The sequence below is a fragment of the Lepus europaeus genome, chromosome 11 (assembly GCF_033115175.1).
Source record: "Lepus europaeus isolate LE1 chromosome 11, mLepTim1.pri, whole genome shotgun sequence".
NCBI classification, from domain to species: domain Eukaryota; kingdom Metazoa; phylum Chordata; class Mammalia; order Lagomorpha; family Leporidae; genus Lepus; species Lepus europaeus.
In genome coordinates, this window is record NC_084837.1 from 87,699,888 (window position 1) to 87,717,711 (window position 17,824).

At 57.8% G+C, this 17,824-nt stretch overlaps 1 protein-coding gene across 4 annotated transcripts in view; it reads right to left on the bottom strand.

Annotated features, from left to right (window-relative positions):
* The window catches only part of MEGF11 (multiple EGF like domains 11), a 192,045-nt gene that overhangs the window by 40,917 nt on the left and 133,304 nt on the right, over positions 1-17,824 (bottom strand). For all 4 annotated transcript variants that reach the window (XM_062204804.1, XM_062204803.1, XM_062204807.1 and 1 more), the window contains 3 exons: positions 13,867-14,003; positions 9,696-9,908; positions 2,977-3,151 (listed from right to left, as the gene is read on the bottom strand). In XM_062204804.1, the coding sequence (XP_062060788.1) occupies positions 2,977-3,151; positions 9,696-9,908; positions 13,867-14,003 (525 nt within the window). The remainder of the gene's footprint in view (positions 1-2,976; positions 3,152-9,695; positions 9,909-13,866; positions 14,004-17,824) is intronic.

Consider the following 17,824-nt stretch of genomic DNA (forward strand, 5'->3'; position numbering starts at 1 on the left):
GGTGTGCCTTCCTCAGGGCGATCCACAGGTCCTTGGGTGCTATGGAACAGCAGTGTGCATGCCCCTGGCTCTGCTCTGCCACGAACTCCCAGGCACAGCTCATCCTGACACTCCTGGGGGCCTGGGGGAACCAGTGTCCTCTCATTGCCCTCACAGTTTGCTGTTTTACCAGGTGTGGGAGGCACTGAGCCGAGAACTTTATACCTGAAGCCTCCCACTCTCACAGCAAAGTCTCCTTGTAGCAGATGAAGGCATCAGGGCGCTTAGGAGTGACTCCACACCAGGCAGGCAGGCAGGCCAGGGATTGGGAAGCCGGGACTTGAACTTGGATTCATGTGGTTCCATGGTGACCCTTCAATCAAGGTTCACCAATGAACGTATGAAAGCTCGGTGGCTCCCACCACCGCTGGCTTGGTGATCCTGGGAGGCTCCAGTGTGAACCTGAGCTCCTCATTTCCAAACTGGGGAACATAACAAATGAGAGTGCATGCAACAAGCACTCAGTGAGGGCTCTGCCTCTGCCCATGTCCCCAGTCCTCCATAGCCAGAGCAGCCCTGTTCCTGAGCCCCCAGGGCCGGCTCTGTGCTGCCTCGCAGCTCTCCTCATGGTTACATTGAGCCCAAGATTTTGTCCTTCTGAGAGCCACAAAGCTGTCCCGGTATCCTGGGACGGAGCCTTAGCAGGGTGTCAGGGGACCACCAGGGATGTGTGCAGCTGTCACCACGTTGGTCACCCACATCCAATGGCAGGCAAGACGGATTCCTCCCACCTTACAGATGGGGAGACTGAGGCCCAGCAGGGCGAAGCGATGAGCCCAAGGTGACCGAGCCTTGGATGAGTCTCCAACTACTCAGAAATGGGCACTGCTAACTATGGATGACCGTGGGACACTTTGGGGCGAGTCTCAGCTGAGGGGGCTCCACCAACTACCCCCCAGCACTGACCAGAGCTGGCTCCTGGCGGGAGGCTGCACTGGTCCCGAGGCAGGGGCGAGGGCGAGAGGAGTGAGCCACACGGGGTGGGGACGAGTGGCTGCCCTCTCTTCACCCGGTTGGCCTCTGCCTGGCACCGGACGGAGCCGCAGCAGAGCTTTGCCAGGTGTAATGAGGCTGTACAGGAGCAGGTGGATGGGAAGTTGTGGGGTCTCACCAGGGCGGCCTGGCTCACGATCTCTCTTAGCTCCGAGCCCCAGGCAGGCGGGACTCCGTGGCAAGATGGTTCTGACCAGTGCCAAGGAAGAGAGGTCATTTGTATCGAGATGGGGAGGCAGAGGCCTGGGGGCACGGGCCGCGCAGGCCAGGCGCTCATCTCCCCGGGCCCTCCCCTCTCCCTGCTTCAGCAAGAAGGAGCAGGCAGGCAGCCCCCACAGTGGGCACGGAGCCCAGGGGCCGGATGTGGGCACACTCCAGGCTCCTGCATGCCCCCAACTGTGGAGTCCCCACGGCAGACTCTCTCTGGGGTCAGCTGGTCCACCTCTCCCTGTATTCTAAGCATTCCCAGAGGGAGGGGCAGGCGAGCTGCTTGCCCAGCATCACAGAGCAACCCTGGTGGCCCAGCGGGGACTGGGCTCGGGCTGTCCAGCTAGCTGTCACACTTAGCCACGTGTCATCTTTGACCCCAAACAACCATTCTCTCCCACCCAAAACTCCACATCTGGGGTACCGCGTGTCCTGTGGTGGCTACGGACGCAAACACACAGGGAGGAAAGGGAATGAGGGAGGAAACCTCTCAGGGGAGCCGGCCTCTCTCCCTTCCAAAGGCGCCGGGGTTTATTTCTGCCCAGTTTCTTCTGCACGGGGAGGGTGCTTTGTCCTGAGCCCAGCTCTGCAGATCAGTAAGAGGCTGACCTTAAAGGACATTGTCGCTGGGTGAGCCCTCACCACCGCGAAAATGACAGGGCTTCCTTGGAGATGGGCAGCCGTGGACCACACCCCAGACTGGACACATCAGAGCCCCTGGGGGCGGGGCCCAGGGCTCAGTGTTCACAAAGCAAGCCCCCTTCTGGGGCGGGGGGGGGGGGAGGGCTCCGAGTGGAGAACCACAGTGGAACATCGCTTTCCCAGCCAAAGTGACAGCACTGTCCAGCCTCACCTTGGAGTGAGCTCGACACGCAGAACCTCAGACCTGCGCCAGGCTACTGAGCCCAAGGCTGCCATGCCCCAAAGCCCACAGCTGCTTCGGAAACTCGCTAGCAAGTTGGAAGCGGTGCCACAGGCCCTTGTCTATCCCACCTCTAGCCTGACAGCAACCTTGCAAAGCGGTGCTCTGTTCACAGGTGAGGAAGTGGAATCCCAGACAGATTAAGCCACTGGGCCCAAGATGGCCAGGATGTGGCTCTGATCTGGTGCCTAAGGCCCCCTTCTTGCGACTGCACCAATCACTTCCAATGATGCAATACAAAATCTGGCCATGGGGGACCCCTGAGTGTTGGGGTGCTCGGACCCAGAGAGCACGCCTGCATGAGAACACAATTCCACCTCCAAGTTCAAGTTCTCAGAATCACAGCTCATACAGACTAGCATAATTCATGAGGAAACACAAACAGTAAACAAACACATGGGGAAAACGGTCCCTCTCCTTGGTAATCAGAGACGAGCAAATGACAGCAACACTGAGGAATCATTTTCTACCCCTGTAATTAGCAAAAAAAAAATTTTTTTTTAAATGTTAGCCAATTTGTTCCAACATAGACTCATTCCACGAGGACAGTGATGTGACAATATCCATCAGGGGCGCACAGGGTTACAGAGCTGGGGGACAATGGAGAGACCCCTCCCTCCTTCTACTACTTTTACCATGACAAAGCTGAGCCAGCCCAGTGGGAGCAGCCCCAGGGCCTCCCTGGTCACAGTCTCCACCTTAGAGGGAGACACAAGGCAACCCTTGCACCCGGCCCTCCTGGCTGCCGGGCCACACTCCCGAATGCACCTGGAGGTAGGGGTCACGGAGGCCAGGGGAGGCCCGGTCCATCTTACCATGAAGCCCGGAGCACAAGTGCAGCTGCCAGTGACGCTGTGGCAGTCGGCGCCATTCTGACAGGTGCAGGGCAGCCGGCAGCCGTCGCCGTAGTAGCCAGCAGGGCAGGACTCATTGCAGTGGTGGCCAGACCAGCCTGGCTGGCAGGTGCAAGCTCCAGTCACCGGGTGACAGCTGAGCAGGTGAGAGAAGGGTGAAAGGGCAGTTTGGTCAGTGACGCAGCCAGGTCCCAGCCTCCACCCACCGTGAGTCTGGTCTGCCCAGCATGGAGGGATAAAAGGACACTGAGGTCCAACTGCTCAATGCTTGATGACTATTTTTCTTCAACCAGGAGATGCCAAGGCCACATGGTCTTATTACCACCAGCCACCAAGGCTCACCGTGGTTACGCAACCTGCACACGGCAAGGAGGTGGCAAGTGCAGGGCTACAATGTGGAGGTTTCAGATCTCAACCAAGTGCTCTTTATAACACAAATGCAGGGACTCAAGCAGAGGGCCACCTCCTTCCTGCTGTGGCTCGTGGGCCGCCACCCCACAGATGCCTAGTATGGGGATAAGCGCGACAAGGCAGTGATGAGACCCAGAGGCCCTGCAGATCCGGGGTCCCCTTGAGTGAGGTCTGCACTGAAGACCCCCACCCCACTCCTCTCCGCCTTGGTTGGAGGCAGGGGCTGCAGGGTGCGACCTCTGGAGAGCAGGGCGACTTCTGGCTGGCAGTCTCTGAGCCAATAGCCAATCAATGGCCCCTCGCGATCAGGGGGTACGAGGTGTGGTGACCAAGGGCTGCTCAGAATCCCTTCCAGAGCATAAGTGACCCCAGCCCCAGCTGTTGGGCCTGCAATCTGGAGGCCACATCTCTCAGCAGGTGCTCCTGGGTCCCTCTGATGGACACCATGACTTCAGTGCTCCCTGTCTTGTCAAGCCTTCTTAGAACCATGCCACGGACCAAGACGCTCCCGCCCCGCCCTCCCTGGCTCCTTCCTGCGAGTCAGACCTGCACGGTGGTCTCACAGCTCCCTGTCACCCCAGCTGCCGCCTCATTTCCCCCCAAGTCAATCTCTTGCTCTTGGCCCAGACAGACACACCAGAGAAGGTCTGACTCCCTGTGGCACCAGGTCAGGGGAGTGGGCAAGGAAAGCTGCCTGGAGCTGGCGGGAGGAGCTGGGTGCCAGCCTCGTTCCACTAAGTTCCACGAGGACAGGGGCTTTGGCTGTGGCTCCCTGGTGGATCCCCAGTGGACCAGCTCACACGCCTGCCTGATTAGGTATTTGTGGATGAATATGGCTTTCAGGACACAATTATTTTCTGTGTCTGTGCACTGGTTTTGCATCTGTACCCCCTGCCGGGCTGCAGCCTCCTGGGGGAGAGCCCTGCCTCTCTCTGCTTTACCTCTTGGGGCCCAGCAGGGCTCCTGGCACTCGGGAAGTGCTTAACACATATTTGGCAAATGAATTAATGAACAAACTAATTGTATGAAGCCCGGCCAAGCTGCTTCTCATCTGGGGGCCCTGATTCTTCTCATAGGAAGTGAGGGGGTGGACAGACACAGATAATTCCTGAATAGTAAAAGCAGGCAGCTAACAATGGTTTTTGGAAAACGTGGCGTCTCGTTCATCATCAAGTCAAAACAGCAGTCGGGTACCACTCTTCCGCCCTCAAAACAGTGAGGGTTTTCCAAAAAGTGCTGGCAGGGGTTTCACAACAATTTGGGGTTCTGTCTCAGGAGACCTAAACGCGTTCCCTCTTTGGTCTTGGAATTCCATTTCTAAGGATCTGACCTCAGGAAAGCATCGTGCTGACAGAGAAAGATTTATGCCCAGAGATGTTCCCGGAGGCATTATTTATAACAGTGGAAAATGGAAGTAATTTGAATAATAATAAATAATGTGCGACGAGGCTATTAAAGCACCAGCCACTTTCTTCTACACGGATTTCTCGTCTTTCAATAAGCCTGCGAAGGAGGCATGCGCGTCTCCAGGTTACAGATGGCACCCGGAGGTTATGGGACCTGCCCAAGGGCACACAGCTAAGCCAGGGGATGGCAGAGCTGGGAGTCCAACCCTTACTCGCCTTATCTACCGATCCACTGCCTTACGCCGCCTCTGACGATGGGATCCAGGGAAAGCGAGCGAGGGCCGTCCACGGGAAGCGACTGTTTTTCAAAGTCCTTCCTGATAGACGGTTAAGTGAAATTAGCCACAACTATACAAAGTCACCATCTGAACAAAAGATGGTGGTGAGGTACGGACACGAAGGAGGAGCAAATGGCAATAGGATGGCTTAGTGAGAAACTGAGTGATTCTGTTGGGTTCTTTGTGATGTCTATGCCACCTAACTTGCCCAAACTGAAAGTGGCAAATACAGCAGAGCGAAGAAGGAGGGTGAAGAGCAAGTGTTGGAAGACTTCCTGCCCTTCATGGTTCCAGGAAACGTCCTCCCTGAGCCCCGAGCGCTGTAAGGGGTGACAGCTGCCCGGCCACCCGAGCGGGGCCGTAGGGCAGAGACTCCACTCGGGGGCCCTGGCCCTCAGCCAGGTTCCCACTTTCCAGGGGCCTCCCTTGAGGTTTAGGGTTAGAGGGATCGGCTCAGCCAAGGTCACCAAGGCTGACCTGCTGGGACCCAGGAATGACCGGACAGGTCTTGGTCAGCTCTGCTGAGCCCCAGCAATCCTGAAAGGATGCAGGCACCTTTCTCCTTCCCCACGGACAGCCCCCCAGGCTCTCTCTGCCATGCTCGCCTGGGGCAGCTCTCACAGCACCCTGCGAGAGCCCGCCGCACGCCCAGAGCACGTTTCTGTGCCCTGTGTTTCCCACCTGTACCCACGGCTGCCATGGTAGGGTGGCCGAGGGGCGTCGACCTGCTAATTTTACTTTATACTCCGGGGCTCAAACCACATTGGAAATCATGCCTTTCCTTCTCCTTTCGTGTCCCTGTAATTATATTTTTTTTCTGTTTATCTATTTGAGAGAGAGAGAGAGAGAGAGAGAGAGAGAGAGAGGGGACATGTCTGCTGGTTCACTCTCCAGTCTCTCAAGATCTGGGCAGGGGCCAGAACCGGAAGCTGGGAACGGGCACTCCATCAGGGCTCCCACATGAGAGGCAGGAGCCGCCTCCCAGGGTCTACATGAGCAGGAAGCTGGAGTCAGGAGCTGGAGCCGGGACTCGAACCCCAGTACTCCGATGTAAGACAGGAAGTCTTAACCGCTAGGCCAATGCCTGCTCCTTGCAATTCTATCTAAGCACAGGGCATATATTTTCTTGGATTGATTACTTGTGTCCTTCAGCAGGGACCCCATCCACCCCTTGTCCCGGGGGGCCCCCCTCCCGCAATGGTCCCCATTCCCTTGGCTCCCACAGCCAGCCAGGGACTGCTGGTGAGGCTCAGGCGAAAGTCACAGTCACTGGTGTTTAGGCTTTTTCCATTCTTCCTGCTTTTCTTTTTTTTTTTTTTTTCCCCTCTCCCCCCCACCTTTTTTTTTGTGCCTCTTTTCCCCAGACACAGATTAATCACCAGGTAATAGGAAGGGAGACGGAACAATGCAGGAATCTTTTCAGAGTGGGTTTTTCTGCCTCTCTCGTGGCCACTGTGGGATTCCATCAATGGCGCCTGTTGGCGGAATGAAATCTCTCCCAGGTAATACACGGTCCCGGCTGCTGGAATTGGTCTGTGACCTCCGACGGTGGAGGGGACGAGCGAGAGGCTGACACGCAGGCTCGCTTGTTGTCAAGGTTATTGCTTTAGGAGGCAGAGTGGCTCCTTTTGTGTGCTGCAGAGAGCTGACAAAGGGAGTGAGGTGCTGGGGACAGGCACAGCCACCTCTCCCTTCCCAGGGCATGGCAGAGAGAGGCAGGGGCCGGCGCGGAAGGGCTTTTTGGGGTCGGGGGTCAGGGGAGAGCTCAGGGCTCCACGGCGGGGGGCAGGGCGGCCCGCTCTGAGGAAGCTGGGGTGGGAGGGTGAGGCTAAGCTTCCAGGGACCCCATGCTCCAGCTCGTGGGGAGCGGGATGGAGGCTTCACTACCAAAGACTATAGGACTTTCCTGCCCTGGGCTGATGAAAGGGATGAGCACATTGGGAAACTGAGGCACGGAGGAGAGAAACATGGCAGACACTTGCTTAGATCTGGGAGGTCCGAGGCCACAACTTTCCTGCCTTGCGGTTAGGAGTCATGAAGTCACGCCTGTGCTTTCCTCAGACCCCAAGAGAAGGCTCCGTTACGGGGCAGAGGCTCATGGGAAGAGCGGACACCCAGGACCCACACTGGGGATGGAAGGAGCCCTGTCCCCATGTCCGCGAGCACTAAGCCAAGTGTGGCAGGAGGGAGTTCCACCAGGCCAGTGCTCTCAGCCTCCCCAACACTTGGCTCTGCCTGGAACCACATTTGAGTGTCCGATGTGGGCGGGGGACGGAGGGCTGCTACTGGCTTCTGGCTTCCAGTGTGCCGGGGTCCTGCTGACTGCTCCACGCGCACCAGCCAGCTAGCCCCAGATGCTCCCGGGCGCCAGGCTGAGCAACCGTGAGCTGGACCCGACCACACACTTGGGGGGTGTCAGGGGCTCGGACACTGGGGCAGTGTGCCAGGAGGAAGAGAATAAGTAGCAGGGCCGGCGCTGTGATGCAGCGGGTAAAGCCACTGCCTGCAGTGCCAGCATCCCATGTGGGCACTGGTTCAAGTCCTGGCTGCTCCACTTCCAGTCCAGCTCTCTGCTGTGGCCCAGGAAGGCAGTGGAAGATGGTCCAAGTGCTTGGGCCCCTGCACCCATGTGGGAGACCCAGAAGAGGCTCCTGGCTCCTGGTTCCTGGCTCCTGGCTTCAGATCAGCACAGCTCTGGCCGTTACGGCCAATTGGGGAGTGAACCAGTGGATGGAAGACCTCTTTCTCTCTCTCTCTCTCTGCCTCACCTTCTCTCTCTGTGTAACTCTGACTTTCAACTAAATAAATAAATCTTAAAAAAAAAAAAAAAAAAAAAGCGCAGCCATCAGCACCGAAGGCGGGGCTGTTGAGGCTGAGCTGGGGGACCGCCTTCACCGGTGCTGAGCCTGGAGGCCGCAGAGGTGGGCAAGCCGGGGGCATCCTCCGCGAGCCCAGGCTGCGACAGAGCTCCTCGCCGGCCGCTGCTGGGAGCCGCTGCTGGGACCGCCGCTGCTCCCCTCCCCGCGAGCGGCCGACGTGACAGGCGTTAAGACGGCAAAGCAAACACTCATTAATATTGGATGGGCTGAGATTAGCGATGGGGAAGAGGGAGTCCTGCAAATGAATAATGCAGTGAGGAGTCCGTCAGAGGAAGCACACATCGCGCCGAGCCCAGCCGTGCAGGCACGGGAGGACAGCGGCAGCTCTGTGACTTGGGGCTTGGCTGGATCCCGGGGGTAGGGACCCTGCCTGAGCTGGACCCCAGCAGCAGCCTTGCTTCCTGGGCCTGAGAAGGCCCATGGCTTCCCAGCAGGGGGTGGGTCACGTGGGTCTCTGGTGTTAAAGTGCCTTGGAGCTTCTACCCTGCCCTCCAAACCCAACCCACATGCCACCTCCTCCCGGAAGTCTTCCCTGACCAGCCCCAAGCCCCCAGTGGCTACAGCTCCTCACAGTCCAACCCTGCAGGCACTCAGAGTTTGTTGAATGAATGACTGAGTGAATGCACAGGCCATATCCAGGCCAGCTCTGCTGGCTGCGGTCTCCTTCCCAACACACTGTGCCTGCCTGGCACCAGCTTAGCCGCTGGGCCCCAGGGCCCCAGGGCCATCGTGGGTGAAGCTGCACACACGTGAGATGCCTCTGCCTGTGGCTCCCGGAGGCTCCATGTGATTTACGTAGAAACAAAGGCTGGAGATGTGGAGAGGCTGAGGCGAGCCGCGGCGGTCCCCGGGAACAGGGCTGCCGGCCAAGGGGCGCGTTCCACCCGTGTCCTGCAAATGGCAGCAGCTCCTGCCGACAGCCCCGAGCTGCCCAGTTGCCCAGGGGAGAAGGGAATCTTCTCCCGGTGCTCACCAGGTAGGGGCCTTGACCCAAGGGCACCGCCCACTGCGCCTTGGAGCAGGCAGAGAAAGGAGTGGCCCAGGGCGGCTTCGGCTCCCACAGTCAGGCTCCTTTGGAAGCCGGGGTGGAGCCAGTGCCTGCCCAGGTGTCCCCGAGCCCCAAAGGCCACAGAATGCTCACCCCACACCAAGGCTGTGATGAAGGACTCTCTCTCCTCTGCCTCCACCTTGGCTGGAAGCTAGGGGGGCCCCCTCCCTAGGTCCCAAGAGAGGCCATGAAGAGTCCCAAGACCGACCTTGTGTGGCTCAAGCCCCTCATTCTGCCCTTGTGGCCCTGACACCGGCTATCTGCTGCGTGTGTGTGGGAGGGGGGAGATGCTTTTCGAGGACAATGCCCCCAGAGCGTGGGCACCCGGAGCCCTGCAAGCACAGGCCCCAGGACCGGACAGCCTGGCCCTAGCCCACCCCTGCTCCCTCGGGGGTCCCCGTGCACGCCCCCTGCTCCCCTATGTGACAGCTCCGATGGACGCATCCTGAACTGCAGGCAGCCAGGTGTGGGGGCAGCGGCAGGTGGCTTGGGCTCCGGTCCTGTCTCCACGTGTGGCCTCGGCTTCTCTCCCCAGCAGCGGGCTGGCAGCTGAGGGCCTGTCTGGAGGGTTGTGCTGGAGTGGGGGGCCATGGCCCACGAAGCACCCTCCCCACGCCCGAGCCCACCCTGCCTCGGCTGCACCGGTCCGCTCTCCTACCTGACAGTGTTGTCGGCGTCACAGGGGCAGGGCGAGGTGCAGCCCGGGCCGTGCAGGCCCTCGGGGCACAGTCGCTCCCGGCAGCGCGGGCCCTTGTAGCCGGGCTCACACTCACAGGCACCAGTGGTGGGGGAGCACTGGCCACCGTTGTGGCACTCACAGCGCTGTGAGCACTGGAAGCCGAAGGTCCCCAAGGGGCATTCCTCCTGGCACCTGTGAGACAGCAGAGGGGCTGAGCTTGAGCTGTGGACGGGGTTCCCTCGCCTATCTTCGACATCCCCCCCAGCACGCACCCCTCCCTGCCCGCAGGCCTGGGCCTGCTGTGTTCCACCGCCATAGCCTCCTCCTCCAGGAAGTATGCCAGGGCTTAGCTCCCTTGGGTCTGTTCTCTCTGTAGCAGGTCTCCTTAGTACCCCAGCCAGGAGTTTGTATTACCCGGTTTCACTGATTGCAAACCATTTTGTTTCGCTTTTTTTTTTTTTTTTTTTTTTAAATTGTGGCTACATAGACTTGCTGGGTTTTGAATGTTTGTGAGGTTCACAGTAACCCCCAGTGCCACAGGCCCGGAAAGGCGGGCCGTGTGAACAGACTCATCCTGGGAGGGCTGCAGGAACCAGCCAGCTCTCTCTTTTGGCCTTGCGCCCCTCTGCCACGTGAGGACACAGCGCTGGAGGCACCATTGTGGAAGCAGACTGGCGCGCGGGGTGGGGGACCCTCGCTGCACCCAGAACCTGCTGGCGCCTTGGGCTAGGACCCGGCAGCCTCCGGGACTCTGAGAATAACTGTGTTGTTCATAAACACCCCGGGCTCCGGGGCTTTGGTGCAGCAGCACAAATGGCCTGGGACCAGACGCGACGGGAAAGTCCCAGCGGGAGCGCTGAGCCGGCACCTCCGTGGCAGTGAGCGGGTCACCTCGTGGTGCGGCCGCCACGGCCATCCTTTGCCACAGCTCCTTCCTCTTCCTAAATGGAGCTCTCCCCATGGAATCCATGCACCTGGTGTCTCCGAGCCAGAGTTGAACAGCTCGGAAATCAAGTCCGCCCGAGAGCGGATGGCGTATCTTGGCTTCTTGGTGGCTTTTTTTCTTGGCAATACAGAAACCACGTTGCATTTTAGCCTGCTAAGCCACAGTGCGGGCCTCACATTGGAAGTGTTTTAATGGCCACACCTCTCCATTTTTTTCGGCTGTTCTGCATGAGAGTACTTCAAAAGGTTTGAGGAGAAATGGGATGAAATGATGGGGTGCAGTGGGTCGGCTGTCTGTGACAACAGCATCCCACAGGGACTCCGGTTCGAATCCAGGCTGCTCCACTTCCGATCCAGCTCCCTGCTAATGCACCTGGGAGAGCAGCAGCAGATGGCCCGCGTGCTTGGGCCTCTGCACCCATGTGGGAGACCTGAACAAAGCTCCTGGCTCCTGGCTGTCTCTCTCCCCTCTTCTCTCTGTCACTCTGCCTTTCAAAAAAAAATCTTTTTCTTTTTTTTTTTTTTAAGTTTATTTGGGGGCAAAAATGTTTTGAACTCCATCCGTCTTTTCTTCGTCGTAGGCATTATCCGTGGCCTGTTGGAAGACCTCCTTGTATGTCTTCTACAAAAACTGGAAGGGGAGGGATGACCGGAAGTATTTTAAGAGATCCAGCCGTAGCTTCGTTATCGGAGACGGCTGGGGCATCTCCAGGGTGCGGCTCCCACTCTGTCTTCTCTGCCTGGTTGCTGCGTGCCTGGAGTGGTCGGGAAGGAGGACAGTGACGGCGCCTGGGCTTGGCAGCTTCCTTCCTTGCACGATGCGATGCCATCGGCTCTGTCCTCTCAGAGCCACGGTGGCAGAGGAAGCTGGCAGAATGGCAGGGTGGCAGGGGCACTGGAGACAACAGCTCAGGGCTGTACAGACAGGGCTCAGGCCCCAAAGCCTGGCCCCAGCCCCTGAGGTAGCAGAAACCCCTGTCCCCTTCCCCCTGGGGCTGAGCAGGCACGGGCGAGCCAGGCCAGGGCGACGGCTCCAAGCTCCTGCAGCCGGCAGGTGGCCACGATAACCCAGATGGCGTTCCCGCAAAGGCCTAGGCCTCCCGGAACAACAAGGGAAGAAGGGGGAATCTGGAGAAGGAATGGGAGGTGGAAGATAGGAGGGGGGAGGCCGAGGGGAGGGAGGAAACTGAGGCAGAACAGGAGGACACAAAGCAGCTGCAGGCCTGCACAGTGCAAGCGCCAACTCCTGTTCAGCCTGGGGATGGATTGGCCCTGAAGCCCCTGAGCTTCGCTCACCTCAAGGCCAGGAGAGGAAGGCGCCAACCCGGAGGCACCTGCTGCTGCTCCCTCCTGCCCGGCAGCAGGCCTGGGCACTTCCCCACACCACCATATTTTGGGGTGACCAAATCCACAGCCCCAGAAAAAAGAATCTGGAGATGAAATATTGACAAACTAATCCATTTACATAAACAGCCGCCTTTTTTTCCTACTCACCATTTAAACAACTTATTTATTTAGAGATCAAGCAAGGACTGCTAATGAATTTTACACAAAGCACGCTAATAACGGGGCCTGCGGAACAGAAGGGTAATCACAGCAGGAATTAGTTCTCTACTTAAACATCCTTCCTTTGCAACATATCAATCTAATGTGTCCGATATTGCCATTAACAACCAGATACATTGCTCAATTAAATTACAAAATGAGCTGCACAAGCCTCCTTACGTTTCGTGTTTAATTTGCACTGGATTCTGCCTATCCGGGGAGGCCTGTGTTATTATGCCCGCTCAAGTTTAATATGCTCGCGATGATTTGGGGTGGCTTAATGCAGCTGTCACCTACAAAATTAATGGAGGCAATTTTACAAAATATTAAACACCAGGCAGTCCGCTTCGGTGGGAAACGCAAATGCTACCCAGCCCTCGGAGGGGACTCTCCTGTGATTGGTTGGCGAAGCTGGCTGGAGGGCCCTTGGCCTTGGGGGTTTCTCTGCCCCGGGATCACGGGCCAGGCTCCAACACGAAGAGGGATTTGGGCTTACGTCTTCATTAAGGACGCCTTGGCAGTGAACACGAGAGCGCCAATGAGGTAGCATCCGCTGTTGGTCCCCAATGAGAAACGGGCTGTGTTCCTGTCCTAAGAAAGTGACTGGGACAAGTGGGTCCTGCTCTGCTTTGTGTCTTCCCAGATCCTGTCCCTGCGTCGTGCATCGGGAGCATCTCCCTGGTTGGAGGCCGTGGCAAGGATGGGGAGGTGGCCAGGGCCGGGGAAGCTCATGCGATGAACTCAGGCTGCAAAGATATTGGATCTGGCACCAAAGCCTTCAGGCTGAAGGCGAGCAAGCCCAAGGCTAATGGCTGTTCTGTTTTCTGGACATCACCAAGGTCGCAGGGCTGGTTCCAGTGGGAGCTAGGAGTGCCCCGGGTGCATCCATCAGAGCCACAATGCTACATGGGTCGACTCAGCCTCGATCCCTGCTTTTTGACGTCACCCAGGCCGGGGAGGCCAGGGGATGGTGAACCAACGCTCTTTTCATCTCACTGTGGGAACCAGGCAAGGGACGTGAGCGCCTCCTCTTCGCCGTCTCTCTCTGCTGGAAGGAACTCAGGTGGCTGAGACACGAGGAGAGGCGGCCGGGGCTCCAGGGGCCAAGGGCCTCCTCCGGCCCCAGAGGCACTCACCAGCAGACATGTGGGTGGATGCTCCTCCCCCTGCCACCACGCCTACCCTGCCACGTGGCTTCCTGCTGCTGACTGTGGCCAGTGTGCACACGTGGCAGCTCCTCCCAGGGCGTCTTGTGGATTAGCCACCCTGCCAGGCTGGTTTCATTCCAGGACGTGGGTGCAGCAGCTCCCAGGCCACAGGCCCTCAGGGTCTGCCCACTGATGTCTGTAACTTTCTGGCGCAATGCAAGTTAGGAACGAAAATCCACTTCTGGAAGAAACAGCGCAGAGCGTGGGGACTGATTCTGCGCTCTCGGCTTCTTAGCGCTGCCCGTGCCATCGCCCCTCTGTTAGCGCAGAGTGGGCGGCAGGTGCTGGCCTCCTTCTCCGGGGGCTCGAGCTGCCGGGCTGGGCTGGGCTGGGCTGGGGAGGAGTGTGCCGAGCAGGGGGAGGGCAAGGGTGGATGAGCTGGTGACTGCCACCTGCAGGAGAAAGCTGGGGAGGGGACGGAGGGCTTGCCTCAAGCAGTTACCCACCCTTACCTGTCGCCCATGTAGCCGGCTGTGCAGTGGCACTGTCCAGTCACGTGGTCACACTGCCCTCCGTGGTGGCAAGGGCAGTCCTGGCTGCAGTTCTGGCCGAAGGTCCCTGGAGGGCAGGGCTGGGCACACACAGCTCCCTGAAAGACAGGTGATAAGACACTCATGGGGCTGCTCCGGAGAGGCCACGCTGAGGCCACACGTGTCTGGGAATGGCACCGTGGCTGGCCCCCCTCTTCGCGGTGGAAGCACAGAGAACTGAACACTGCAGCCCCACTTTAGAGATGGGAAGACTGAGGTCAGTTTGCTCAGCCAATCCTCGGGCACACTTGCAGTGAGTGCTGTGTACACAGTGCTGGGCACACTTGCCTGCTGTGTGCCCAGAGCTGTGTTAAGAGACCAGGGCTGCCAACCCCAAGGTCTCCTTGCTTGCTGTCATCCCATCTGCTGACAAGGGAGCACAGGGAAGCCGCCTGGTGTGGGGGTGGAGACACACGCCGAGCTCCACTTCTCCCCTCCCCGCACCAGTGCAGACGAGGGCAAGGGTCAAAGGTGTACACCTGCCAGACCAGATGGAGGAGCAGGCAAAGGGTGTAGGAAACCTTCATGGTGTGGGGGACGTGGTCCTTGGAGCTGAACCCCAGACCCCCACCTCTCTTCACACAGCCCGGCAGTGCCTCAGCCCTCTGCAGGCGCGGCGCCCACGGGCTGTGGACACAGGCATGGCTGAGGTCAGGTGGAATTCTACCTGCTGAGCCACGGCGCCTCTGTCTCTCCCTGCTCAGCTCCCAGGATGCTCACTGCCAGGCCACACTCCCTGTGTGGGGTTCCAGGTTCCTCTCTAGAGGCACTGATAGCTCTAGAGAGAGACCACGCCCTGGTGTCCCAGGTGTCGCCCAGGCCGGTGTCGCCCTCCTCCCCAGGCTCCCACCCAGTTTTCCTGAGGTTCTCAGTAAAACCCCAGCAGAGGGCCCTGAACAGACTCTCACAGGAAGGATGAGAGTTCCGCACACAAGGAACCCAGCGGAAACAGGGACCAAAGCAAACCTAAAAAGAAAGGAGAGGGGCCGGCGTGTGGCATAGCAGGTAGGGGCCGCCGCCTGTGACCCGGCATCCCATATGGTACCCGTTCTAGTCCCAGCCTCTCCACTTTGGATCCAGCCCCCTGCTTATGTGCCTGGGAAAGCAGTGGAAGATGGCCCAGGTGCTTGGGCCCTGAACCCATGTGGGAGACCTGAATGAAGCTCCTGGCTCCTGGCTACAGCCTGGCCCAGCTCTGGCCATTGTGACCATCTAGGGAGTGAACCAGTGGATGGAAGCTCTTTCTCTGTCTCACCCTCTCCCTCTGTAATTCTGACTTTCAAATAAATAAATCATTTTTTTAAAGGAGAAGGAGGAAAACTTCTACCATAACTAAGACTAGTCTCCTCAGGTAGTGATAAGGAACATTATGTCCACGGGAGAATAGAATTCTACAAAAGGAAGAGATCTGGATCTTGACAATAAAAAAGCAGGTAGAAGAAATTTGAGAATTGAAATAGAAGAGCTGGGAAATAAGAGGGAGAAATCTACAAAGTCAGAAGAGAGAGAAAATAGAGAAAATGTAATATAACCCAAGAGGTCTAACATCTAATTAACAGTGGTCTCACACAGTGGGACAGCAGGAACAGACGTGAGTGACTTGAATGTAATAAAAGAAAAACTCCCAGGCTGGAAAGCGTGGGTTTCTGAATTGCAAGGGCCCACGGAGTATCCAGAAAAATAAACCGACCAGACGCCAAAACCCGCATAGCACTGTGCATTTTTATGTCTGCACAAAGAAACAGTCCTCAAGTTCTTAGAAAGAGGAAAAGATCAGAAAATCAGGAGTCAAAATTGGACTTCCTAAGTAGAAGCCAGGAGATAATGGGGCACTGCCTTAAAGAGTCCGAGGAAAAATCATTTTCTTTGTGGAATTCTACACCCAGCTAAACACAATCCAGCGGGGGGAGTCAATGAAGACGTTTTCAGATTTAAAGAGCCTGGAAAAATGTATTTTTATGTTTAGATTTATTTATTGATTTGAAAGGCAGAATAACAGAGAGAGGAACACAGAGAGTGTGTGTGGCAGAGAGAGAAAGAGGGAGGGAGAGGGAGAGCGAGAGAGATTGATCTTTTTGTTTTTAATATTTTTTTTTCTTGACAGGCAGAGTGGACAGTGAGAGAGAGAGAGACAGAGAGAAAGGTCTTCCTTTTTGCCGTTGGTTCACCCTCCAATGGCCGCCACGGCCGGCGCGCTGTGGCCGGCGTACCGCGCTGATCCGAAGGCAGGAGCCAGGTGCTTCTCCTGGTCTCCCATGGGGTGCAGGGCCCAAGCACTTGGGCCATCCTCCACTGCCTTCCCGGGCCATAGCAGAGAGCTGGCCTGGAAGAGGGGCAACCAGGACAGAATCCGGCGCCCCGACTGGGACTAGAACCCGGTGTGCGGGCGCCGCAAGGCGGAGGATTAGCCTGTTGAGCCGCGGCGCTGGCTTGATTGATCTTTCATCTACTCATTCACTTCCCGAATGGCTACAACAGCCAGGACTGGGCCAGGCAGAAGCCAGAAGCCCAGAGCTCCATCCAGGCCTCTCACGGGGGCCCAAGTCTTTACGCCTTCATCTGCTGCCTCCCCTTGTGCAACAGCAGGAGGCTGGACCTAAAGCAGAGCAGGTGGGTTCGGACCCAGCATCCCAGTATGGGATGCCAGTGTCACGAGGGCAGCCCAGCCTGCACCACAGCAGCCCAGGCCTCCGGACATTGTCTCAGGAAGCTACTGGCGGATTTTTCTTTTCCTATCAGCAACAATTACTCAAAAGAAAGCCACAAGTTCCAGGAATTAGAGAATCCAAGACCGAGGCAAGAGGCAGCCTAGGGTGAAAGGGAGAGTCCCAGGTGGCAGGCGGGCAGGCAACAGCCTGGGGTGAGAGCTCAGATGGGGCCATAGCACCGGGCTTCCGACAGCCCCACCTCACAACCAGAGCAAGAGCAGACAAAGAATGGAGAGAGCCGCGGCGGGTCTGAGTTTCAGCGTCCAGCCAGAGTGCAGGCACGTGGGCCTCTTCACACAGATGCTACAAGAAAATCTAACCAAAGCCCGATGTCGCTCCTCTGGGAGTGTGGGGGAGGGGCTGCTGGTGCAGGCACCTGTGTGGGAGCGCAGGAAGTCAATGGACTTCAGAAATGAAAAAGCCAAGAGGCGGCAGTGCAGATGTGACCTAGGGGCCGGCGCTCTGGTGCTGCCCGTGACGCCCGAATCCCACCCGGGCACCAGTTCGAGTCCCGGCTTCTCCCTGCTAATGTACCTGGAAAGGCGGTAGATGGTGGCCCAAGAGCCTGGCCTTGGCCATGCATGTGGGAGACCCAGAGGGAGTTGCAACCATCTCTGACTGCTGTGGACATCTGGGGAGTGACCCAGCGGATGGACGATCTCTCTTTCTCACTCTGCCTTTCAAACAAATAATTAAACAAATAAATGTTTTTAAAAACAGGTTATCTAGAAAGGTGGAGAGGAATGCCAGGACGAGAGGTGGGCATTTGATAGTGGTGAGGACAGCGCTGCGGAGGCCAGCATCCCCCATCGGAGTGCCCGGGTTCGAGTCCCGCCTCCACTTCCTGCTCACGCACACCCTGGAGGCAGCAGGGAGGGCTCGAGTGCTCGGGGCCCTGCCACCCCCACGGCAGACCTGGTTCAGCCTGGCTCAGCCCAGCAGTGCACCAGAAGGAAGATCTCCCTGTGTCTTTGTGCCTTTCAAATCCGTGAAGACAAACACAGAATGCTGGAAGAAACACTTCAAGACTGGGGGCTGCTTGCTTGTAGAGGGTGAGATTTGTGAATGGAGGTGGGGAGGGGACTGCTCCCCCCTATGGCCCCGCCCACAGAGCTATTCTTCAACTTTTAAAATCATACATCCACGTCATAGGTCCCAATTCCTGCTGCCCT